Source organism: Larus michahellis, chromosome 10 (assembly GCF_964199755.1).
Source record: "Larus michahellis chromosome 10, bLarMic1.1, whole genome shotgun sequence".
NCBI lineage: Eukaryota > Metazoa > Chordata > Aves > Charadriiformes > Laridae > Larus > Larus michahellis.
In genome coordinates, this window is record NC_133905.1 from 24084025 (window position 1) to 24110884 (window position 26860).

General features: G+C 43.4%; 1 protein-coding gene across 4 annotated transcripts in view; it reads right to left on the reverse strand.

Annotated features, from left to right (window-relative positions):
- Positions 1–26231, reverse strand: part of FAM120A (family with sequence similarity 120 member A) — a 53487-nt gene extending 27256 nt beyond the window's left edge. For 2 of the 4 annotated variants that reach the window (XM_074602954.1, XM_074602951.1), the window contains exons 1-8: positions 25330–25948; positions 19219–19465; positions 14233–14315; positions 5407–5535; positions 4779–4875; positions 3572–3669; positions 2997–3280; positions 1510–1597 (exon numbers count right to left, since the gene is read on the reverse strand). In XM_074602954.1, the coding sequence (XP_074459055.1) occupies positions 1510–1597; positions 2997–3280; positions 3572–3669; positions 4779–4875; positions 5407–5535; positions 14233–14315; positions 19219–19465; positions 25330–25803 (1500 nt within the window). In that variant the 5' untranslated portion in view covers positions 25804–25948. Of the gene's footprint in view, positions 1–1509; positions 1598–2996; positions 3281–3571; positions 3673–4778; positions 4876–5406; positions 5536–14232; positions 14316–19218; positions 19466–25329 lie in introns of all 4 variants that reach the window. The other 2 variants (XM_074602952.1, XM_074602953.1) reach the window with 2 other exon arrangements.
- Between the last annotated feature and the right edge of the window lie 629 nt (positions 26232–26860).

Below are 26860 nucleotides of genomic sequence, written 5' to 3' on the forward strand. Positions count from 1 at the left end.
AGCGTCGAGATTGCTGCTACCTGTCTGATCTAGGCTAGATTTTCAACACTTTAAATTACCTCAGAAATTCACATAGCTCATTCAGTTGAAATCTTTAGGAAATATATATTTTTTTAATCATTAATGCATACCTCTCTAGGAAATGAGTTCATCTACAAGATGTACTCACAATCCTCCCTGTCATGCTCAACAGATGCAACTGTCTCCTCCCGCTACTGGGGGCTGAAGAAGTGGTTTGGTATTTAAAAAAAAAAAAAAAAAAAAAGGCAAGTACAACTCACAACCATTTACACATTAAATTGGATGCATTTAAGTTGGACTGCATGCATACACCCGTCGGGAAGTTTAATCACTGCTTCTACAGCTCTAATCCTGTGTGCAGGGCAGGCAGCCTGCCGGGACGTGCAGCACGTCCCCCCGTCCATCGCCCCACTCCGGGGGAGGCACCTCCGCTCCCCTCCTCGGCAGGACACACAGGGCTGCAGCTGGCACACACCGCCCTTCGCACGTGGCCCGTAATACAGAGAGGAAAGGAATGCAATAGGTCAAATTAGCATTTGCATATGGTGACTAATCCACAGGCAGATACAGTTATCGTACCGGGCGTAGTCTGCAAAAATAATAAGCACCGATGGATGAAATCATCAGCTTGATATTTTAAGCACAAAGCCCTAGTTTACCCAAAGTTGGAATTTCTGTGGCAAAGGTACAGGGAAAACGTTCTGTTTGTCTGCAGCGTAACTCACTCGTGATTGGGTTTGTCTGACACAGAAGTAACAGTTGGGCTACAGTTCCATCACAAAGACACAGCGATATTAGGTGCAAATGCTTTGAGTGTTCTTTCCAAACACGGTTCAAACATGGAATACAGACCATCATACTCTTAATTTGACAATGGTGTTAAATCTTGAAGAAATTTAACAGGATAAGTCTTTATCAAGGGCTTAGTTACGCCATCCTTACTTAGTGAAGTAGCAATACATTCTAACTGGTCCCATGGAGCTACTTTAGTATGTATTATGTGAAATTCATACCAGGCGGTTATAAAGGGCTTTTACTCCTCAGCTGAGCTTGAATACACTTAGACTGGTCTGTGGCTAATGCTGGAACGGGTGTTAGAGCTGTTCTCACTGCACTGCAGTTTATATGCCGTGGACTCTGAACCCAGGGACACTTAGACTGCTGTACTCCTTCGTAAAAATCAAAATAATGCACTACTGTAAACACGGAGAGCAAATAGTTAAGGATGAAATTGTTAGCTAAGGAGTAAACAAGTTTATTGTTTTCTATTCTACATCTAGTATTTTCTAACACATTCTATTTAATTTTCATTTTTACGTACATTCTACAATATTCCTTGGAAAACTTCTCACTGTTTGCAATTCCCCAAAAACGTGTAAAAGTTCACACTAAATCCTACAGATCGATACTGAAAATTCCACTCAAGAGTTTGCTGTAAAGCTTTAATACAAAACAAAAAATGGCGATGTTTGGAACTTAAGGAATTACCTTTGTTTGGTCTCCCAGCTCTCCACGCGTTTGACTTTCCGACTGGGCTCCTGTTTTTTCCCAGCCTATTTTGTTCCCACTGACGTGGCTGAAGGACGACACAAAGAAAACGACAGTATTAACGTGCTGTTCAAGATACAACAGGATAAATCCTTGGAGACCGTTACCGGAACTAGGGGCCAGCAACTCCGATTTTAAGGGATGCTATGTATTAGAAACGTCAATTTGCAGGAGTCATGAAGAGACTTTAATACTGACATTTATTAATTTAAACTATGTCAACATTTGGATTGTATTTAAAAGCTGTATATTACAATGACTAAATAATATTGACACAGGAAAAATTCTTGATTGAACTTTAAATATTTGTCAAAGTAATTTCCCCTCAATTAGAAGACTATTTCTACAAACTGGCATATAAATGACACTGTCTAGATTTCAGTTTCGGAATTTATTCGAAATTTATTGCATAAAATGCATAAGACACCACTATCAAAAATGCTGAAAAGTATTCTGTTTTTCTAAAGCAGGGACATTTCCAGTTCCACGCTGCACAGAAGCCACGCAAACTTACTTGATTCACTAAGCAAGACACACGATAATATTTCAAGTTGATAGACAGCGTAAAAAAGCCAAGTCCAAGCCATCATGCGTAATCGTAGAGACACTCCGAACGTTAATACCCAGTAGTAACGTACTATTACACCCAAGCCAAAACTTTTGGAGGCAATCACAGCCCTGCTAACACCCTGGGCTCTGATTCTCACCCAGTAAGCCACTACACCTAACGAGACAAAGGCAAACACAAACTGCCTCTCTTCAAATTTCCTTTTTGTAGTCAGCAAGCAGTAATTACATGAACGTCTGCACAACTTGATTGCCAAGGACAGACACACGGTCTAGTGGAAGTCCGAAATACTTGCGCAATAAACAAGGCACAAGAGAGCAAACCCAGTTTCACCGCTGCTTTGTTCCACACACAGCCTGGCAATGAGGGCTCCTCGGTCCCGCTCCAAAATGGTGCATTTCTGACATTCACACCTCGTTTCTTTGCAAAGCCATGCTATCCCCAAATTTAAGAAGCGCAAACGCTACAAATTCGGTTAAGTTTCAGAGCTTTTTGCTACTGAAATTTTAATGAATTATACTATGAAGTAGGACTATTTCTTTTATACAAAGTAAAGAACTCAGCGGCTTTATGACATTTACCAAAATCTCCCTCTCTCCCCCTTTCAATAAAACATAAGGGCAGAAGTGGAAAAACACCCAACGTTATTTGGTTTGGGATTTCTGCTTGTTAAGGGACAAGGCGACTAGAGCGAACCATGGACGTGTCTGCAGTCATAGTGACCTACAACTATTTTCCGAAGGTCTATCATACCACTAATATGCGGATTTCTTACTTTCAGGATCCTGGTGAGGGATTTTGAAAATAAATTTGTTTTAACAGAAGCCAGTTAAGAAAACATCCTCGTGATAAAACTTACTTCACTGCACCTCCATTGCCTTCATCATTGTCAGAGGACGAAGATGTAGAAGAGGCAGGAAAATAGGTTGAATCCACATGATTAGGGCTCCCACTCTGAGCTGGATTTATTGGAGAAGACCGTTCATACAATGGTGTATGTTTTCCTTCATGAGGAATGTTACTGTAGTTGTTCTGCTCAGAAAGACTTTTTCCACCTGTTTCCAGGGTGATGGCTGGCTCAGAGAGGCTATAGGGGTATGGACCCTGCCCTTGGGCCCCACCCTGATTGGACATCTGCTGGGCCTAAAATAAAGGGATCTTTCTTAAGTGAAGGTGAACAAGACGGCTTTTCTTTAGAAACAAAATACGTGACTTAATCAAGCAGCATTTTCCAAAATGTACGCGTTAAACCTCAGCCATTTTGGACACCCACAAAAATTGTTCTACCAGAGTGTGTGGCATCACTGTAGCTCCTTCAGATTTAATCAGTGAATGACCATGCTAAAAAAGTCAGATGTACCTTTCCCACCTAGATTTTAATGCGATGAGCACAGCGGGATTCTCCCAGGGAGAAGGGCAGAGGGCTCTACTTACCACAGGTTTTGCTTGTAGTGAGGTCTGTGGAATGTTAAGCATCTGAGAAGGAACATATGGTGGCACTATCCCAGGCATACCAAACTGATTTGGTCTGGCTGCTGTATTGCAAACGGGAGGAGGGGAAAACAAGAAGAAGAAAAAAAAAAAACAAAACCCACTCATGAAAACACTCATTATTTGACACAAATGTTACCCTTTTTATCCTTTCGCTTCTACAGTTGATTTACTCTTGTTTTGTTAGCATTACTGTTTTCTAGTATGCCTTTAAGTCAGTTTTATTCTTTTTTGCCTTTTAATGAAAATACTTTGTAGGTTGCGAGGTCTATTTTACTTGTCTCACCTTCTCTCAGTTCTTTGTATCTCTCATGACTGCACATTTCTATTCTACCTGGGAATCAAAGGAAGCTTAAAAGAAAAAAAAAAAAAAGCCCAAGAGATGTCATAATGATGAAGCCAGCAAAAACAATGTCACACTGACATATAATACTGGCACTTTCTATCATTTGAGTATTTCACCCAGAGTAGCCTTAATGCCTCTTAACGGACGTCTTTGAATGTAAACGAAGACACCCCATCCCTCCAAAAAAGAGAAGGAAAAATCTCTATTAGTATACCAGTGCGGTAACTGAAAATCTTTTGACAATTTCAGCTCAAATCATGTTTAATGTTAAGAATGAATTTATGAGTAGTAAATCCTGTGACCATGCAGTTAATTTGTAAGCCTTGAGAATAATCTGCAATGCCAGAACAATTTGTGGCTGCAATTTAAGTAGGTATGTTATGACATAAAAAAAAAATAATTCAAAGATTATAAAGGGATTTCTAAAACATGTCCAATAAGTCCAGTGAGAAACAGGAAATGTGTTTTATGGAACCAAAGTAGAAACTGTCTTGACGGCTGGAACCAGCCACCAGATTTCGGTTGTTTACAGCACCCTGCTCTGGAGTGTCCTAACGCTGGAACCGATGCAGCAACAGCTGCGAGGACAATCAGTGCAGGTTGTTCTCCTCTTGGGGGAAGGATCACAACCTCTGCACAGATCCTACAAAAACCTTCTTTAGAAACCGCGTATTCAAGGGTCAAGGAAAATTGCCAGAGAATACAAACATTTTTTGTAACATCCTGCTAATAATACTGTTTCTGATTTAGGGTTATCCCAACGTTTTAGTTGCAATGAAAAGCCTTATTTCTTTAATTACTTACCTAGGTAATGTGGTGGATGAAATGGCATAGGTTTATTAGTTGCTGAGTAATAAGCAACTGCTCGCTTAAATCGAGTAACTTTGTCATCTGTTCTAGACTAAAACAAACAAACAAACAAAAAAAGATCTGTCAGGAGCAAATCCAGGCACAGCACCTGTAGGTCAGCACGGCACTGTGGAGTAGTTCACGCATACCGTTATCACGTACAGTAGTAACGCTACGGACCCCTGAGGACTATAGCACGACTCCAGCACAAGAAACACCTCAAAATCCACGTAAGGATGAAGCTTGAAAATACTATCTTCACGTACCAGTGGTTCTCAAAGACAGAACACAAAGCCAAACTACAAAACCCCATTGGTTATCAAGAATTTAACGTTAAAGCACTGAGGGTAAATGCAGGATTTTTACCTTTGGAAAGTGTGGAAAGTGAAATTAGGGTATAAGACACTGCCTATACCAACAGATTCCTATTGTTAACTGATGCAAAACACTATTTTTACAGAATGCAATTCTTCAACACAAATGCATAGCACGATTGGTTAAAAAAAAAACAAAAACAAAAAAACACCACACACAAAAGCCAAAACCAAACCAAACCAAAACAGTATTTTGCTTTATACTTTACCTGTGAATGTTGAAAAACATCTTTTGCTATGGCATCCAAATCAGTGGTGTCCTGAATATTACGGACGTAGTCAGCTACGGCTTTGATCACTACGTCACAAGGTGGTAAAACTAACTGGTGAGCACGTACCTGGGCAAACAAACACACACGCCAGCGTGAAATAACAGCGTAGCCCGAGATACTTCAGTTACGCAGCCGAGAATTAAACCCCTTATTTATTGAAAATATATTCAACAAATTCCATGTTGCCAGATTTGGTATCTAAATATTTTTGGGCCTTCCACCCTGTTTCTACGACTTCACCTTCAACAGTGACTCATATCTTTTTCATCTACAGCATATTTACATATATATGTGAAACCTCACCTTTATGTAAATATTTGCTAGTCAACTATCAGCTCCAACAACAAACAAGGTCAACAACGCTAATTATTTTACTGCTTTTAGTTGGACATTTCCTCTAGTGCAGAATGCTAGATCTAATGTGGATACATCCATTTTTTATGTGTGTGTGTGTGTATATATATATATCTATCTATATGTGTATCTGCCAGAAGATATTTTCTTTTGACACAGTTTATATTCTGAATGTAAAGTGGTATCAGAATTGATGAAACAGATAACACTGGGAACAGGAAGATCTCTACGTACACAGAAAAGGAAGGATGCGAAAACCAAATGGAAAAAAGGCATATCTCAAGGAAATTCCTTTCAGGATTCTACAGAAATTGGTCTAAAAATCATTATTATTTGAGGATTACATAGTTTAACAATTAGTGCTTTCAAATTTTGTATACTTCATTATCTGTAGTTGTACACATTCATACAGCTTCACATCATATATAACATTGCAGGCAAGGAATTATTTTTATTTCTTTGACATTACACATCAACAAAGAATGATGTATGGATTTCTGCTGTCGCTCCAACGTGAGCATAGTTACTTTCTCTTTCAAGAATTTCAATATCAACATAGTGATAGGGCTGGCTACTCTTTTTGCAGACACAGAGGAAATTAAGAATTCCACTGATAAAATATTTTCAATATTCTGGCATTAAAAACAAAAAATTATGTTCAACCATCCAATGACAGATGTGTCTGACCTCCCACATTCAGCACCTATTTTGAATGGATGAGAAACACGCTTAAATGCATGCTAAAAATTTCCCTCGAGTTTACGACCTAAGCCCATACAGACCACAGATTTTCATCTACAAATCAAAGTCCATCGTACAGTCTACTCAAGATCTTAGGAAAATGACGGATTCCCATTAATTCACTGGTCACCGACTCATGGCATGGGTTTGAAAAGATAAGAATCACTTCGGAGTTTGTAGTGAAAGACCCTTCTCTGTACTAAGAATAAAGAGCTGGAAGAACTTTGCAGGAGGATGTCCAAAGCCCCTAGTTCTTTGGCACAACCCCTTCTCGTGTCCACACGGAGAAAGGAGCGGACCTGGATGGTCCTGGACGCCCCACACTTCCATCTCAACGCTCTGAATAAGCTCCCCCTATACCAACAGTCCTGAAAAATATAACTGAGGATTATTCAGCAACGTGATTCTGGGAATTACTGCTCTTACACGGACTGCGTGATCCTGTCTGGGGTATAGAAACTTCAGGGCAAGCAACTGTCACAGACCGTTGTGAAATTCAGAGCAGTGAGCGGTGCTGCCGGCTGGGTCTGAAGAACTACTCAACCCTTCTTGGCACTTTCTGCTACTTTGCCTCTGCGCTGCACAACGCGCATACTCAGAGGGGCAAGAAAGAGGTCTCCAACTACGTGTCCTAAATTTTAGAGAATGCCTGAGGAATTTCTAAAAATTCTGTCGGGAATCTCTGTACAGTTCTGGAGCACTCCGTCCATGCCTATAGGGACTGCTCAGTTTTTTCCTCTTAATATATTTTCATTTGCCTATTTGCAAAATTCAGTGATTCAAGACTCGAGATATCACTATTATTATTTAACAGTCCTAATTTTTAAGATATGAGAAGATGTGAAAAATCTTTGCATGCTTCCATTCTACACAGAGGTGTCACACTTTACTAGAAAATACTGCAATTCGGCCTTGTCAGAAATGTTTATGCAACTCTAAAACCTGTACCACAACCCCATTTTATTTTAGATGGAGTCTACCATATGTAAGTATTTTCTTTCCTGCCCTTATTTTTCTTCTTCACACTCGCGACCACTGAATTTTTGCCCAGATTCCCATTTTTACTAATTTTCTTCTCCTAACTTCTACTTTTTTTACAAATGTCAGGATGCTCATTTTATACCTGGTCATTCTCTACCAGATGAGCTCCACATTTTATGAGCCTAAATTAAGAACAGTTCTGTACAGCGTAGTTAGTGGCATGATAATTATTTCTATTTCAGACAATAAATTCTAAATTTTCACTAGTGTGCATTCTGAACGTATACACAACAGTATCGACTGTAGATCACATTTGTGCGGAAGCTTACAGTCACAAATACCGATGATAAAATTTTGCACCCAACCTGCAGGCAGAGGCAACAGATTTTCTTCCCACTGGTAATTTAAGTCGTTTTCTGAACACCTACCATTTTATTTGTACAATTATACATCTCTAAAGCAGCTGAATCATAACATGGCTGTGTCACGTTCAACGTGCTCTCTGCAGAGTCCCTCGGAGAAGCCCTGCATTCCTACTTAAGTGTTTCTGCAATCTCTGCTTGAAAATTCAGCGGTTGAAAGGCGTAAGCAATCTATCACTAGTATTATGTGATATCCAAGATAGCAATATTTAATAAATCGTAAGCAGTTAGCATCAAGAGAAGACATCCCATCACTCTAGCACTAATATTCAGCTCAGATCCTAGAAGTATAAAGCCCAAGTGAGACACATTACGGGCATATTGCCCCCAGTTTTGCTGCTTTTAAACAAACAGCCTAAAGACCTTGCTGGAGCATAGTCTTAATTTCTAAAATGAGACCTTCTGAAAGTACGTACAGATTTCGAGACATTTCAGATATTCGGATTTTATTTTCTTTTATTCCGTTTCAAAGACAGCCAGTGCGGATGTAAGAACACCCTCAAAACTAAAAATGGCAGGGCCCACGCAGAAGCCGTAAAGGAGAAGTAGAGAAATAAGAGGTACTTTCCTGATATTGAAGAAGAAAAGATTTCTACTCATTTTAGAACTTGCCAGAAATCCAAAATTGTAGATTCGTTACTGAATCACAAATAACATTTCCAACGCTGTGTGCATTAAAATACAGGCCAAGTCTTACTAAGTCTGGGAAAAATTAAACAGCAAAAGTTACAGAAAACCTGGTCATGGTTCAAACTTACTTTTAGTTGCACACCAAGCATTTTATAGTAAAATCAGCCTCATATTTTACCAATTTCTCATTATGAGAGATTTCTTCCTAGAAGCTATTTTTTTGATGCACGCTGAAAAGACTAAGTGGGGAAAGGAAATTAATTCTACATAGGTATTTGTCAAAATGAGGCAGAGCGCAACACTCTAAGCTCAGAAGCTACAATATAAAAATGTCTTAGTTTTGACAAAATGATTTTGCAGAGATGCTTTACTGATAGAGAACAGACTCACGTATGCGTAACTCCACAGGATTACGAGGATACTGTAGAAGGTACCCTAAACTACACTTGGGAAAAGCTCCACAATTCCAGGACAACCCCAGTTGCCCACTGTCTCCAGGAAATGAAGCCTTTAAAAGCTAATCAACAGAAGTACCCGCATTTACTGTTGTGCCTGCTGGAAACAGATAATCAGTTTAGTTTTATTTTCAAACCATTAAAAAAGAGACCTCGAACATTCAGCTACTGTGAGGTGACACAGAGGGAACATTATTTTTTCTTTTCCACTGGCGAGAAAAAAGGCTGAAGACATGAAGAATACTACAACAAATTGCCTGGGTTTTGTTATTTTTGTCTAGTAATTTCTACTAGAGAGCGCACCCAAACTGTTTGGATCTTGTCTCAGCCTTTGAAGGTTAAAAACATTTAATCTTACAAGCTTGTCGTACATCTGATCTAACGACAAGCTTTCTCAAGAGGCAAGAAGTTCCCTGGATGACTTACAATGCTCTCAAACCAGCAAAGCTCAGCTTTTCCGTGAAGAGAGAGTTATTCAATTAGAATTTCTTTCTCTTCCTCTCTCCATCCTGGTTGGGAAATGGACCTCTTTCTACTGCTGCATGTCTTGATGGTAACGAGAATGCACACAACACGGACATCACGTGCTAACAATTTATACACATAGGGCTCTGACAGAACCAAATCTAAAGAGGAACGAAAATTATGTCCGAAAGAAAAGGGGAGAGCAGAAACACAAGCCAAAGATGTGACACAGACTGGCTTCGTATGAGACAACCTGCATGACAACCCTGCACACCACCACGAACTCAAGGGCTGGGCTGCCCTCCAGAAAGACCTAGACAAGCTGGAGGAGCGAGCCAACAGGAACCTTAAGAAATTCAACGACTACAAAAGTAAAGTCTTGCACCTGGGCAGAAATAACCCCTGGCTACTCTGCAGGCTGGAGCTGTGCCAAAAAGGACCTGGGGCTCTTGGAAGGCAGCAAGCGGAATGTGAGCCAGCAGGGTGCCTTGGCACCAGAAGGCCAGCTGCACCCTGGGCTGCGGAACAGGAGCACAGCCTGCAGACGAGATGTTTAAGGAGTTGGAGCACTTGCTCCATGAGAAGAGGCTGAGGGAATGGGGCTTATTCAGCCTGTCTGAATTCAGACGAGGCTTTGGAGATACCCAACAGCAGCCTTACATTACCTGCAAAAAGGTTACCAAGCACATGACGCCGGGCTCTTCACAGCGGTACACTGTGAAAAGACGAGAGACAACAGACGTAGCCTGAAACAAGATGGGCTCAGACTGCACGCAAGGCACAACATTTTTACCAGTGGGACGGTCAAATCACGGAGCAGGCTGCCCAGACAGGTTGTGCAGCCTCCAACCTTGGCGATTTCCAAGACTAGACCAGGCAAAGAGCCCTGAGCAACCTGTTCCGACCTCAACCGCAACACTGACCATGCTTGCAGCAGGAGGTTGAACTAGATGACTTCCTGAGGTCCTTTCTGACCTGCATCATCCTTTGATGACCCTTAGCATCCAAAAAAAAAAAAAGACACTTACTTTAAGCACATCTTAAGAGTACCACGTTTGTTATCTGAGCAGCAGTAATACCTAAGCACCTACTTAGCATATTACTCTCCCTCTGGCAGATACCCTCTGAAGTCAACTGGGAAAGAGAGGAATTTCCTAGAGCAATTCAGAGAAGGAGACTAACCTGCATATTTTGGATTGCTTTCTAGAAGTAGCATGCTTTGCTTCTCTACTGAGATGAAACAAGCAAGGAGATTTCGCTAACTAATTTTGCCAGGTAGAAACAGATGTAGAATACTGGCTGGTGGGTATATCAAGAGTTTGCCAAAGACAGTCCCAATGAATTCATCCTTTCAAAATTATCCTAACGGGAAGATGATCCATGGCGAAATGAAGACTGCGATCTCAAAAAGTTTCCCTGCATACTCTTCTTTTTCAAAATGAGAGATTGCGTTAAGACTTGTTTCTAAGGTTACCTTGTGAATAAAGAGTCAGCACTTCTTCCGTGGTATGTGCTCCTAAACAGATAACACATTCGTTCCAGAGATAAGAAACTGCCCTCCTAATATCATTGTGACGGTATTACACATTGATCTTGAAACTCCAGCCCATAACAAGCTCTCCCAGAGTGAGAACTGAATTGTCTTTGTCTTAAAGATAAATCCCAAAGCACACAAATAAAAAGTAGTATAATGCTAGTTTCCAAACAAGGTCCAGGGGTTAAATTATTTCTCAGAAAGTCTGTCAACTCCTTCCTTGTTTTGGCTGGTCATTCCAGTGAACTCCGCTCTCAGTCTGGTAACAGGACGCACGCACATGTCTACACATTTATTAGATGCATTAGATGCATTGTCCATCTACATTTAGACGTCCAAGACCCTGACTCAGAACAGCTTGCAGTGTCAGCTTTTAATCCTTTTTCCCTTTTGCAGCGATAGCCGATAAGATCTCTTCATTTAAATTTGTCCATAGAACTTCACAGTTTTGCTGAGCTGATGGCCGTTGTTGGTGTTTTCTGAAAGGCTTTTTATCCAGCATGAACTCTTAGGTCCATTTCCTTCTAGATGTGAAATACGGATTCTTCACTCAGGTTCCATTTCCGTTCCTTTTTCCCCATTTCAACTCAGCTGGTTCCTAGATGAAAGCACCACCCTCATGTCCCTCTTTCAAACAGAGGTACAGGTTCCTCAGTTTTGCTTTTTTTCACCTCAATATGTTGACATCTGAGCAGATATATCCATTTCCCATCAGAAGAGAAACTACCAGTCTTTGCTAAGTCACACTTTTTAATTGGCGAACTAGCAAAGCTTCTCTGGCAGGAAAAGTAACCATTTTGCTACCTCATAATAAAAGAGTGAGAAAGAATGCAGAAAATAAATTGTACGTTATTAACTGTCACAGTCCTCACTGAAAAGCAACAAATCAGGCCACTGGGAACTGAATCTCTTAGCTTTGATGCTCAAGACCATACTGTCTTAGATACAAAAGATTAACATCTTTACACAATGAGAAAAAGTTTTCCAAATCCTGAATTGAACGAGGTGTGGCATTAGAGCCCTTGGTTCCCGAGTACGGAGAGTATTCAACAGCAACTCTGAACAGACCCAACAAAGCAAAGTTTGTAAGTACAGCCCAGGGATGACACCCTGGGCAACCACAACAACTCCCTCCCCCCCCATTTCCAGCGCTCATGACAGCTTGCGCTTTTTGTAACCGTTCTAGAACTAATTCCTGCTACCAAGCTTGTGCTAATACAAACATATCTTTTAGGGTTTTTTAAGCATTCCTAAAATTTATAAGGAATATTGCTTTCTGCACACCTACAATTAAGAGAAGAGGTCTCACAGAGAGAGCTGTAACGACATCCCTGATGTACCAGTAAGTCAAATGAAATTAAATTGAGTTAATGAGCTACTGAAACACGTTAAAATTTCAATCCATGAGCACTGTTGAAACTGAAGCTAAAAATAAATAAATAAATAAATATAGTAAGTTGTTCCATGACCAGCAACTAATGAAGATTTGTTTCCTGTAGACCTGTGCCGTTGTTGCTTTAGCCCTTCTTTCTCTCCCTTTGACATCATTATCAGCCAGGAGACAGAAATGTCGCAGTAAATTTGGGGCTGAACAACTGGCCAGCAAGCTGCCCTGAAATTAAGCAAATCATGTGCTGCGCTAGCCTTTTCCCTCAGTAAGGGCACTAATTTGGGTCTTTTTTCACTGAGAACAGTGTATCAATTTTCAGGGAGCCTGCAACAGCCGAATGGGAACCACTTTCAAATCTGATTAACGCTGGGCAACAGATTAAATAAATACTGGGAGGACTGCCTAAGCCAGCCCAGTGACGCTCTCAGGAAACAAGTTTCATTTCCTTAGGATGCCTGCTACAAAGCCCAATTGGTGTTTCCACTGAAAACGTCAATCTGGAAGCAAAGATGACAAATACCTAACTTTCATTCTAGTCAAGTAATTCAGTGTATATTTAGAAGGCTTTTCAGAAGGTCTAGGCGTCTGAAATCATCTTCTGAACTGGCTGTAAAACAAGTCTGCTCAGCCCAAAACACAGAAAAGTATTCTGAACATCAGAAAGTTTATCAGCCACTTTAAGAGAAGTCCTACATTTTAACCTTTTCAGTTAAAAAATGAAAATACAGGCACACTCTTTCAGTCTTTCATTTTTTCCATCTCTAGTTTTACAAGGAAGTACCAAACATGCATGCAATATTTTGTTTTGCCACTACAACGTGCTGACACTTACCTTTCTAAATGCAGGAGCGGCAGCAAAACAGGGGATGAGCGTAACATCAAATTGTCACAGCCGTTCACTAATCAATGCATGTGCAAGCCTTAAAAACCCTGCTGAAAACCTTCAATCTGTTTTTAAATTCTACCTTCAGCAAAATAAATTACAATTTTTCAACGCTTAATAAACTTTTGGAACAGAAGGGGAAAAAAGTCCCACCTATTTTTGTTGTAGATACAACAAAAAACAGCCTCACAGAATTTACAAAAGCAAATTGATTTGCTGCAGTGTGCGCCTCAGGAGAAAGGGAAAAAGATATGTCTATTGTGGCAGAAAGGAAGGTAGGTCACTATTATCCCATTCTCCGATGTGTCCAGTTTGCCTTTTACAGCTGTCTACTCGGCAGATGCACAGAGCAAGTGTGATGAAGCAGCAGAACAGACATACTGTAAACTAAGAGCATCAGCCACAAATTACTTGTCTCAAAAAACCCCAAACCTACCGAAGGCCAAACTAGCCGCCTTCTCTAGCACATTTACACTTTAAGAAGTACAGAAAACTAACAATTACACACAAACTCAGATCAGCAGAAAAAAAGACAACATGGCAGGAAGATATCCAGCTAATTATTTTTGACAAAGAACATGACTAAACGAAAAATTCTGCTCTTAAAAAAAAAAAAAAAAAAAAGAAGAGAGTAAGAAGCTACATTCTCAAAATAAAACCACACTGAAGCTATTGAGTGCATGGCTCATGTAGCTGAAGGACACTGAGGGTGATCACAAAGGCTAAGTTTAGCCTCGTAAGGCTAATCGCCCCAGGTATCCTCTGCAGACAGAGAGGGACTGGGATACCAGAGGGTGACGGAGAACAAGAGCCTTGCACAGCTGCTGTGAATTAACCTAGGACACTGCTCTGGTTAACCGCTATGATTGATTTTAGCTTAATTGCTAGGAGTTATAAGAAATTTGTACCTTAAGTGAAGCTAGTGGATGTTCTGGACCAAGTAAACTCCAATGAAAGGAAGCCAAATCTTCATCAGGTAGAATATGATTACCTAGAACACAATGCAGAACTTTATTTAAGTACACCATAAAACGTTACATACTCGTTCTACCTGCAGCAAAACAAATGTGCAATGAGTCCTCAATTCCCGATCAATAGGATTAACGGAGAGAGATTACACTCGCAGGTATCTTTTTGTTACTCCAGAAAAACCTAATTAGCATGCTGCTGCAGCAGCAAGATACACTTCCCTCTTCCATGAAACCCAGCTCGCTTACGGAAGCAACAGCGCCAGTCACAACACGTGGTGTCAACCTCAACTCAGCATGTCCTGTTCGGGGACCCTCAACAGGATTTAGTGATGCAGGTGAACAGTGTAAGAACACACTCTACTGCTCTCCAACACAAGCTGGTAAGCCCTTCCTGCATCCCAGCACGTGCTGTTACGGATCCCCATCGGAGCTGCCTCTGGAACCTGCGCTTTGCTCCATCACGCAGCTTGGGTCAAGCAGCAAGCCATGTTTATCTAACCCTCAGGAACACGGGCAGCTCCGATGACACTTAGCAGGTTCCCAGTTCCCAAAGTTTCTTTTGCCGACCTGCCCAGGTCAGACAGAAGCCTGGGCTGGCACCATCAAAGTAACTGGGAAATTACATAGTTGTCACAACGAACAGAGATGGGGGCTGTATTTACCAAGCTGTTCATACCAAACGGAAGATCGCTTATGTCAGGTTTTTTTCCAAAGCACATCACGCTCAGAAAAAAACACTAAAGAAATTCTTACTAAAAAGTATTTCAAACATTTGAATTGATTGAAGACTAACTAATCAACCACTGGCAGAGTTCACTGTCTGTGGATCTAAACTTTATAAGGAACTGAACAGAGTGTATTACTACACTTCTGGTAGAAAACTTAAGGATATTTTCAGTATCCGGCTTTACAGAGCAGCAGCTTAGCAGTGAACATATAGCTCTCATCGCTGTTAATATGTTTACAGCTTCTATTTTTTTAAATTCCACAGTTTGGACAACATCTTGTACTCTCACCCACGCAAAGAATACAACAACAATTTTTTACTTTCTTAATATTTTGCTTGTAAAATAATTTTGTTTGCTTTTAATGCTCTTTAACACGTGAAAACCAAGGAAGCTGTCCATTGCCTGGAGACTAGTAGATGCCCTCTTAGAGAGGGAAGTCTTCACGTCCAATCGATACTACACCTACTGCTGAGATCTCCAGCAAGGAGACATTATAACCTTTATTCATTAAGAGCTAAACTTTAAACTCGCATCAGAAAGATTCAACAAGTTTGTATACAAGAGTCACACTCTTGCTAATCTAGGATTAGACAGCCTTTATAACGCAGGTCTGAAAAATCAATTACAGCCAGACCACTAGCCAGTTTTGTGATAACTAACAATAACTCCTGCAGATGCTAAGGTTACCTTTTAAAATCGTTAGAGCTTCTCTCCCTTCCACCAAAACCTCAATCTTGTTTGGTCTCCGTCTGTCATTTCAGTTAATTCCATCCCCTTGAACGCACACATAAGACCGTCTGACCGTTTGATCAACTCTCACAACATTCTGAATTGTAGAATTTAGGATGCTGAAGCGTGGCAGTGTCTTCCGTAGTCCAAATAAGAAGCGATGCCTGTACTTACCTTATGTAGTTCTAAAATTTTATTGAGAAACAGAATGAGACTACATAACTAAACACTTTACAAAGTACCGTCACAGTGGGAAAGAGATCAACGTTACATAAGCAACCTCTATTTCTTGACCTGGCTGCACAACCTCAACATATATTGATTTTCCCATTTTAATGGCTTATTATAGTGTATGCCTTAGGTTTTTTTAAAGCAATTAGATACTAATTGAAGCCACTGCCCTTTCTAAAGATTTCACTGAATTACAGCCCTATACCTCACACTGTGTTTGTTTTTCTACTGCTGAAGCTTGGGTTGGTTTTTTTTAGTATTTGAGTCAAAATTTACAAAAGAACCCAAATCAACTCCCTGTTTACACCAACAGTAGTTAGGACAGAACTTTTTAAGAGCGCATTCTCGGAGGTCACAGTATCTTGGCTACAGTTTAACTACCCATGACAAGGATACTCCTTTTATTATAAAGCTAGAACTATAAAACACTTCTGCATGGAAAGCTGTAAGAAGGAAAAAAAACTATAAAACAAACCAGTCAACCACAGTTGCTTGTGTATACATAACCTTCTCAGAAAGTAATCTTTAAGAATCTGCCTAGTTGGTACAGTCAGAAAAATATTTTGCTGGAATACCTCAATAGAGACTTTATCCCTGAACATAACTAATTTTCAAATTTGCCATAGAGAATGTTTTTTTTTTTTATTTGACCAGTTAGGTGTCGTTCCCCAGGCCCTTCACACTGCTGAATGTGTGGCTGAATCATTCGAGATTATTTTTTTTTTTAAACTTTTCAGCATCCCCAGATCGACCCTTGAAGTTACTGACACGAAAGTACACGAAAACAAAAGTCTGAGTTTTCCCTATACAGGGAAACAGACTTGCAGACCTAAAGCTGAATACGGATACAACTATTGTGATAGTTTGGGCCTTCCGTAACCGTAAACATTAAACCAGCCGCTTAGCTGCAATTATTTCAGAATACATGAATTTATTCCTAAACAAAGTACTAGCATGAGGAGTTACACTGATGTAGCCAGAAGAGCAATGTAGCAGACTCATATGCCTTCCCGTGTAATCAAGCACTCACTCACTCCTTCCCTTTGTTATTTTCTTCATTCTCCTTACAAGTTCAAGAGACCCAAAGAGGCCATAGCAAGCAACCAACCTGTGAAGCCAGATAAGCCCTCAAATATTAAATAAAAATATAAGAATTTAGATCTGAATGAGCCATCCTGCTTTAAACTTATGCCATGCTACACAAAATTATATGCCTAGGTGCATTTAGTATTTTATTAAAAAACTTGAAGTTACTATACGCCTCAGGTTGCAAAAGTTAAAAAATGTTGCCAGTACTTTAAGTCAAACAGTATCTGTTTGTTGTAAGCTTATATATAACCATTATTTGTATCATCAAATACCTAAGGTTTCCTAATATCCACTAACACAAAAAAAACCCAACCACCAGCCCTCACTGCAGGAAGACCTCCGAAGTATTTTCTGTTCTAACCCTGACTTCCATAAACTTTACTCCATTTTGCTTCCTCATACCGAATACACACACAAAAGAAATGCAAAAGAATACACAAAACTAAACTTGTAGCTGAACTGGGTTTTTTTAACCTTTGTACCAATTTGGAAAAAAGCAAAACAAAACTACAAACTATCTCTCCAGTGATCATGTGAAATGACCTCAAGTTTTTTTCTCCCCAGAGCAAGCCGAAAAATGTTTTGTCATATAACATATCAAGAGCGAAAAAATATTCAAGAGCTTCTTGCATAAAATTGCAAAACCTTTGAGAAATTCACCAGAATCTTTTTCAGCTACCATTTAATATAACCAAGCACTGCCTCAACTGGCCGTGCAGCTGTAATTCTGTGACAAGTTAAAACGACGTCGTTCGCATGCACCTCGCACTAATTCCATAAAGCATATCTGCAACTGTGGAACTGCTTTTCAAGCAGCGATTCTTACTCACTGAATTGGCATGCAACAACTTATTTATAGACTCCAAAACAAAGCTTAGCAATAGTAGTCTGTCATGCAATTTACACAGTTTTTGTTTTAAACTGCAGCTTAGCCAATCATCTACCATTCCTCCAGCCAGGCAGATAACCATTCTGGATATGAAAAACATCCACTAACAAACAGCAACTTCAACCAGTCAAATACTTGTGGCTTTCTGCTATAAGATGCACTGGTTCTTTCCTTCTTACCACGGAAGGTACCTGCCTGAACTAGAAACAATTTAATATTAAAGACTACTAAAACGATAGCATGCTAAAGCAGTAATACGCAGCCTGTCTCATTCACACCTTTCAAATGAGAAGTTTTACTCTTTTATCATGTACCTGTACTAAAACGGGTCAATGAGAAAACAAAAAGAAAATCCAGTTTTCTTAATGTGTTTGCTCAGCACGACAACATCAAGAACATGGCTGTTCCGTGCTTATTTACCGAAAAAGAAGTTAGAATGCTGTTTTAAACAGATCTTATTTATTGGAGTCAACTAGTAATTAATTCACTCTTCTGAGAGAGCATGACAGCTATTCTCTACCACTGCTGTGGAAAATACAGTGTGTTAAAATTGCCTCACTTAAGCAGAGACGTGAAAGTGAAGTCCCTCCTGCCTATGCTCCTTTAAAGATACTCCACCATTCAGCATCAGAAGCAGGAGTGCTAAGAAACTCTCCAAACAACGCTAAGGGAATGGTAAGATGCTGGTCGCCTCTGCTTTCAGAAATGTGGGGTTTCACTCCGTTATACAGTAGAATATATTTCCGGTGCAGCTGATGTGCTGTCGTGTTTGCCCAATACTCATTTCTGAGGGGAAAAAAAAAGCCCCTGCGATCCAAAAATCTTGACTCCATATATGTTATTTTTAGGTAGAATACAAAACAGGACAAAAGTATGCTTTCCCAGTCTGGAAAGCGCATTGTTAAAAGTAGGCTTCATACTATGTAAGACCAAAACTAGCAGAACCACAATTGTCCTGATTCACCCCCACCCACTGAGAGCATTTTGGCTAGGCAAGAGCTTTGCAGAATTCTTACTTTCTACTCTTGTTTCTAGACAGCCACAATTTGCATTGCTCGCAGGTCTCTACAAATTCGGCATGTCTGGCCTCACAAAAACGCATCCGGCCCACCTCAAGTATAGTAGGAATGTCTGAAACAAAGGGACGTCTTTGCCTAGGTGCTTTGTCAAATTATACACACATATTTTAAAACAGTTAACAGAAACCGAAATTGTAAGTCTGACTGGCAGCATAAGTTCTTTTATTACTTCACTTACCTAAAAGAGCAGCAAAAATAGGAAAGCGATTTGGATTCAGGTCCAGTTGCTTGGCAACTTCATGCATTAGGTATTGGCTTGTTGTGAGACTTTTCCCATTACGGCTCAGTTTTAGGGCATGGGCACTGAAATAGTAAGGGATGTTGCACAATGCATAATCGGAGTCATATGCAACCAAACCATGGAAACCTTTTTCTCTGCAGAAAGCAATTACTTCTTGATGATGATCCTCAATGCTCTGTGCAACCTATAGTGGAAGACAGAGTAATTAGCTACAGTGTTAAATGGCAGCACTGATTTATCACACTTATTACAATATATTGGGTCTTTCTGAAACTACATATGTGCATTTGAAACACTTGCAGTGTATTTAAAGTAACTGAAAAAATGCAATGACACAGCACATTCAGACAGGACGTAAGGAGCGCTCAGAAACACAATACAAAGTTCTGGAAGCCACCACACTGGAGTGGCATTACGTATTACTGAGCTCATCTGAAGGAACTGTTTATTAAGACAAACACTCACACTCTAAACATATTACTATACCAACGTCTGTATTAGCTCATGGGAAAAATCTTAAGGCTGTGGATACTTAAGCAGCCCAGAGCAAGCCAAGATGCTCCCTTAAAAAGCAATCACATGAGCACTGTTAAAGTTTTGCAGCCCTGTTTCAGAAGACACAAACGTAAGCCTAGATGAACAGAGGTAACTTTCTTGACCTTTCAAATGTCTACCTTGCTGTCTTAAGCCACATTTTTTCCTCTTTCCACTTGCAAACCTCTACAGCCTATTCATTTATGCACAGCTGTCTCTGATGGTGCAAATTGCTTCAAGTTTATAGCCCAAACTTCACCTCTCGACTCACGTTGCCTAGCAAAGCACATATTTTAGGCTATGGCAATCAGATGACTAGAACAGACATGTTGTGCTGGGGAGACATGGGCCAATTCCTAACATTGGAAATGTAAAAGCAACCCTTTCTTATCAAGAAGATTAAAGTAAAACTAAAAAACGATGACAGATTAGTACCTACAGTCCTGCATTTCTACATGCTGTTGGGAACCGTTACAGCTACAGTCTGCACACAAGCACACAAAAATAAAGTGAGCTGAGTGCTTTCCATGCCTAATGCTTTTACCATCTACATACATAATAAACATTCAGCGATTCAGAAAACCCCACAGAAGTTGGGTGTTGGTATGACCTACCCTCACCAAGTATTCAATTTTAACAACGCCACAGATAACAACCTATCCCAGAACAGACTAGTACAAAACTATTAGCTTCAGTCTTCACAGTATGCATGAATAATTACAGTGTTAGTGCCAGTAATGCTATTTATTTCCTCTGCAGACGAAGCCCTGCAGAACACGAGCAAAGGGCCCTACACCTCTACAGCCCGCTCCAACCGCCCCGCAGTCATCTATCTCCCAGCAAAGAGTTTTTGTCTCCCAGCAAGTTTACAGCGACTCCTCTTTTTCTACTTGTGCCTTACACTTGCTGAACCTGACACTGAATTACGGTCTTCCGGTGAGGCATGTAAAATTTGGCTTTTCCCATGTAGCTTCACGAATGTTCCTTTTCAAGCAAAATCCCGAGCCGCTGAGCAGCCAGCACCTCACTCTGAGCTATTCCTACCATCAATAACCAGCTCACTAAGCTCTCTCTGCTCCTAATGCTAAAGCCTTATGGTCTTAAGAAAATGTTACTTCTTCAGAAACGTGCTTGATGGACTGTATCAGAGTGGTTCTGAAATTCAATTTTGTTTGTGAGAAAAACGAGTGTATTCATTTTTCTCATAATTATACCGTCACCTGGCACAACACGTGCCTTCTATACACAGAATTGGAAGAGACTGTAAACATCTTTGGAAAAATTTAAAGATACCAGATTTATACAGTTACTAACTCACGGAGGGCAAATTTAGGCTTCGCCATCCTCTCTCTCCCCTCCCCCCGCCCCAGTCTTTACATGTTTTAAATGAGGAAAATCCTCCAGATTTTTTTTTTTTAATTAAGGATAGATGCAAATTATGTACATATATCTATAATCAACACCTTTGCATGCGTGAAAATAACAGATCATCCGTAAAAAAACAGAGCAAAAACTCTTTTTGCAGCACTAGGTGTGCCATGGGTGTGCAGGTAATACAAGAGGAAACTCGGTGTGCGGCCCGCTCTGATCTCCCATAAACGATTTCCTCCACCTCCCCAGCCTCCAGTTCCCTCCCCATTTTACAGAGCTATCTGGCACAGCAAGCTACGAGCATGAAACTGCAGTATGTTTAGGTAATACTAGAATCCGTGTTCAAATAACTGAACTGTCACAGGGAAAAGAGCTGTATTTACCAAGGTACAGTTAACCCGCAACATAAAACTCTAGCAAGAAGAGTCAGAGAAACAGCTTACAGCTCTCACATGCAAGTACACCCCGGCAACGTGCACGCTTCAAAAATCAACCCAGGGCAGGGGGGGATGCGGGGGAAATCACAGCCAGGAGCACAGAATCATTTTCAAGTCTAAATCTTGTGTAAACATTAAATGATGCTGGATCAGAGAAAGAGAATCCTGTCCGAATAAACAGGCAGATGCACATTTAGATACTGAGAACAACACAAAGCCTCACCAAAGTATTAAAGATGTTAAGATCTCCACTGGTTAAATATTTAAATTTTAGCAAACCTGCTTTGCATAGAAGTTTCTTTTAAGAACTATTCCCCCCTCCCCCAAACAGAAAAATACCAGGTCACAATTAAGCTAAGAACCCGTAGGATATTTGTTATAACTTGGAGGAACCTGTTATTTTTACATCCTGCTGAAACCATCTGCAAGTGATTTATAATTGCTCTGGATAGAAGACATTACTGTCTTTCTCCCCTCTAATTACCAAAATAGATTAAATTCATAGCCAGTTCCTAGCACTGCACAGGAGCCTTCTACTCAAGACTCAAACATTTCCTGAAAATATGAAAATCAGTTTCATATTTAATCAGTATTCTCAAACCCAAATTCTCAAAACAAAGTGAGAAAACACTACAATTTGGCAACTGTCTTATGCATATGTATTTTTTTTTAAAAAAAAAATCACCCATACACGCAAAAAAAAAAATATGAAAAAAAATAATCACACCTTCAAGATGCATCTGCTCTTTGCCCACCAGGAGGGCTGCTAGAAGGTGGGCACGAGGAAGACGGTGAATAAAAGTGGAGTAAGGTTTAAGGAAAGGAAGACATATGTAATAAAGCAATTTAGAAAGATCATAAATTGTGTACGAGAAGAAGAAAACCAGGAAAGGAATGCAATTTAAGTTCAACAGTATCTTTGATGAGTATTATGCATGTTACCACTATGACCATGAAAGATATTTCCTGACCTAAAAATGCATCAATTAAAACAGAACTATCCTCAGTTTCTCAACAGCTTCGCAAGTGAAGCATCAAATGGGAATTGCTGATATCCCTCCCATACCCACGGCAGCTGCCCAGTTCAGAGAACCAGCGCAGTTGGGACATGCACAGTGGTGGCTCAGTGATAAGAATGCTCCTAACAGCAACAAACTCTCCTAACCACACACACCAGTATTTCGTAACGAGCTTTTGCTGACTCCCAGTGCTAACCTAAAGCAGACAAATATCCACCCCCCAAATCTTCCCCACTGAAACTGTGGGGGTTTTGTGTTTGTTTTTTAAAACGTGAGAAAAGGGACTTGGTATGACATGTCCTCTCGCTCCTAACACTGCTGCCAGAGATTAAAATAAGGCCTATTACTCAGAAACCGTAAAGGAGCTAATGCTGCAGCTAAGCTTGAAAGTAAACAGAGTGCTACAGGTGACACTGTTGTCAAATGTGGCAACTTTACTGGGATGTACTGTGCTTCAACAGAAAGGAACCAGGCCTGAGACAGAATGCGGTTAAAAGGCTAACAACAGCCAGTTCAACACACCACAAGACTATTACAAATACCTAATTCCTATAAATATCAAAACAGCTGGCTCCCTGTTGTTTAATGCAGCATTGAAACGCACAGTACACAAAGCATTTGATTTAACACCTTAAAAGAAAAAAAAAAAATCTTATTTTACCCCATTCATTGATTTTACTAATGATCTCTAACTCTCAATAACTAATTAAGGAAGATTTACAATGCACCCGCAGACAGACCAAGGTAAATACCTTCACTGCATGGTCCCTAAAACTTTTTGCTAAAAGAATAAAACTATGTCCTAGGCACAGAAAAAGAAAAAAGTTCAAACGAGAGGCTGCTTTGCCTATCATTCGAATCCCCGCCATCATTCATATCCAAAACACGTTCACGATTTTGCTTCTACGGTGACCAGGCACACACGCTACTACAGCAGACACAGCCATAACCAAGCGCCAAGCCCAAGACATTGCATTCAGCGGAGTTCGACCCGCCCTGCAAGAACGAGCTTCGCCTCTGCTTCCAGTTCCTTCCACACACACTTCACCCGCTGCAGTGGCCTGGGCCATGCTCAGCCCCGGCGGGGATTGGCCTGCCGAGGCCACCGCAGGGTGGGACTTCCAGTGCCAACCGGGCTGGATGCCCACCGCCTCCCGGGGTGGCTTCACACCAGCCCGGACGAGCAGGGAGCCGAAGGGAGCACGTTCCTCCAAGGATGGATCTGGCCAAGCGAGCTAAGAGGGAGCCAACCAGCAACTCTCACCCTGTTGATGAAACTGAAAGAAACTTCGCCCAAAGTCACCACCTCCTGAGCTCCTTCCCAAGAGTCATCTTTTACTCCAGGGCTGCAACCCATCCAGAATTATTTTTTTTTTTTTTTTCTAATCTGCCAAAAGGGCAGTACAAAAGCCAGATAACATTAAGCTGCTGCTAGTGATCAAGCGCGCAACTCAAAAGGTTGCGTAATATTTTTCTACACACAAAAGTAATTTACGATAATAAAGCCTGCAAGTATGCACTTCACTCCCGCTGCTCTTCCCTCCCTCGCAGGAAAGCAACTCTTAAAATTGCAGCTTCATCCCGGGGCTTGTTTTTCTAGCGGCTTGCGTTTCAACAGACACAGTCGCTCGGCTTCACAGAAACCATCGTAAATCACGAATGCTGCACGGAGAGATGCCGCCCGTTCATAGTCTTTGAAATCGTGGCCGTGGTGTCAGCGCAAGAGCACCATGGACCCCAGCCCCCCTCTGTGGTATCAGAAAACAGTGGCTCCCCCTTAAAATAAGAAGTTTAAATGAAGAACTGTCAGATCAGCGCTCCCGACCCCACAAACTGGAAGCATTTGCCGTTATGGAATAAGAAATGAATTCTCCTACGCTCGATCAAAAGCTCGTTTGGGCAACGCCGAGCAAAACCTTCATAAACACGAAACTCGGACCGATTTCGGAGCAAAGCGGTTTCACCTTCAGCACAAGTTTAACCACCTCGTCTCGGCAGGGAACTTGTTGCAGATCCACCGTGCGCGATAACTAAACTGATTTTTTTAATTATTTTTCTCCTTCCCCCCCCGTCCCCGTCCCCTTTTCGTCTTAATAACTAATTAAGATCACGATGCTTTTCCGCCTCACCTCCGGTACCAAAGTCCCAGCCCCACCACCCCTCCCGAGCGGCGGGGGTGGGGGGGGGGGAGGCCCTGGGCAAGAAGGGACATTTTGAGTCAACGGAACGGCAGCCCCGAAAGAACATGGAGGCAAAAAAAAAAAAAAACACCACAAAAACCCTCCCTGCTGCTGGGCCTGGCTTCAATCCGGGAGGCCCTGGGCGCTGCCGGTCGCCTCGCCGGCCCCCGCGCAGGCCAGAGGCCCGCGCGGGGCCGGCGGGGCGACCGGCAGCGCCGTATAAATAGCCAAATCCCCCGGGGATTGAGGCCGCCGAAACTTGGGCCGCCCCCGCGGGCCTCGACGACATTTTGAGGCGCTGAGGGGAGAGGCTGGGTGCCCCCCTCCCCCCCCGCTCCTCCTCCTCCTCCTCCCCTGCCGGGCTAGGCCCGGGGCAGCCCCCGCTGCCATCTTGGAGCGGCGGCGGGGAGGGGGCGCTGGTGTCCCCCGAGGGGAGGCGGCGGGGCCGGGGGGGGGGGGGCGGGGGGGTGGTGGGGTTTCGGGGCGCCGGGCCCGTCGCCTCCTCACCTTGATGTGGAAGCGGATGAGGGCCAGGCGGATGCAGTGCGCCATGCAGACGGGCGGCAGGAACCAGACCTTGGGCGGCGGGGTGCCCTTGTTCTGGACGTGGCTGACGATCTGCTGCGCCGTCTGGCGCTCGTTGCCCTGGCGCTTCACCCACTCGTGGAGCCGGGCCTTCTCCAGGGCGCCGTTGAAGAAGACGAAGAGCTCGATGTTGCCGTTGAAGCAGGCCTTGGCCAGGGCCGCCAGGTAGCCCAGCATGTGGTTCCATTGCCCGCCGCTCACCCAGTCCGTGTAGAAGCCGCCGTAGAGCCGGTGCAGGCAGTTGTCGGCGTCGATGAGGAGGCGCAGCGGGGTCTGGGGGGGCCGCTGGCGGCCCCCACCCACGAGGCTGCCCCGCGCCAGCTTCTGCAGCTCGACGGGCACCACGGCGCTGGGGCAGTGCTTCTCGATGTAGTCCTGGAAACCCTGCACTCCCATGGTGAGGACCGGGCGGCGGCGGCGGGCGGGCGAGCGGGGGCCCGGCGGCGGCAGCGGCGGCGGCGGGGTCTGGGCTCGGGCCGGGCGGCGCGGCGGCGGCTGTAGTTGCGGGTGGGCGGTGGGAGCGGTGGAGCCGGGTGGGAGCGCTGGCTGCCGTCGGTGGCCGTTCAGGGGGGAGTTGTATGGATTAGTGGGGGGCTCATGGCTGCTGCGGCCGCCATGTGCTGCTCTCACAGAGCCATGGCTCGGGGATCCGGGCTGCTGCCGCTGCGGCTCCGACTGCCGGGGGGAGGGGGAGCGGCACAGCGCGCAGGAAGCCAACCCGCCGCCGCCGCCGCCTGCGGCAGGGAGAGCGGAACAGGCGGGACTTGGCGGCGGCCGCCGCTGCCACTCACAGGCGGCGCGGGGCGCGCACACGGCCGCCGGGGGAGGGCGGGAGCGCGGCCCCAGCGCCGCCGCCGGCCCGGTGCCCGCCGCCCTCGGGGCCCCCCGCGCTGCCTTGCCCTGCCCTGCCCTGCGGCACTGGGGCGGCGCGGCCCGCGCAGCCCGCCCGCCGCCGCCGTTGCATAACCCAAGCATGCGCGGGAGGGCGGGCGGAAGCGGGTGGCGGGGAAGGGGAGGGGGCTCGGGGGGAGGCGGGGGAGTGGCGGCGGGAGGGAGGCGGGGGAGACCCGCAGGCAGGGCCCGGCCCGCCGAGATGGCGGGCGGCGCGGGGGCAGCACGATGGCCGGGCCCGGCCATCGTGCTGCCCCCGCGCCGCCCGCCATCTCGGCGGGCCGGGCGGTGGCCTTCCCCCTCGGCCCCGCGAGGCCGAGCAGGGGAAGCGGCGCCCCGGGGGGCACCTGTTGCCCCGCGGCTCGGGGATCTCCGTCCGTCAGGGCGGCGGGGCCCGGCCCTCCCCGCTGCCCGGCTCCCGCCTCGGGCTGCCCCGGCGGCTCCGCTCACGGGCGGCTCCCTCCTGAGAGGAAACGGCCGTTATTTACAAATAATAATTACAGGGTAGCCTCGCCTGGCCCGTAGCTCAGCGTTTTACTGCTGCCGGTAGAACTTCAGCTGT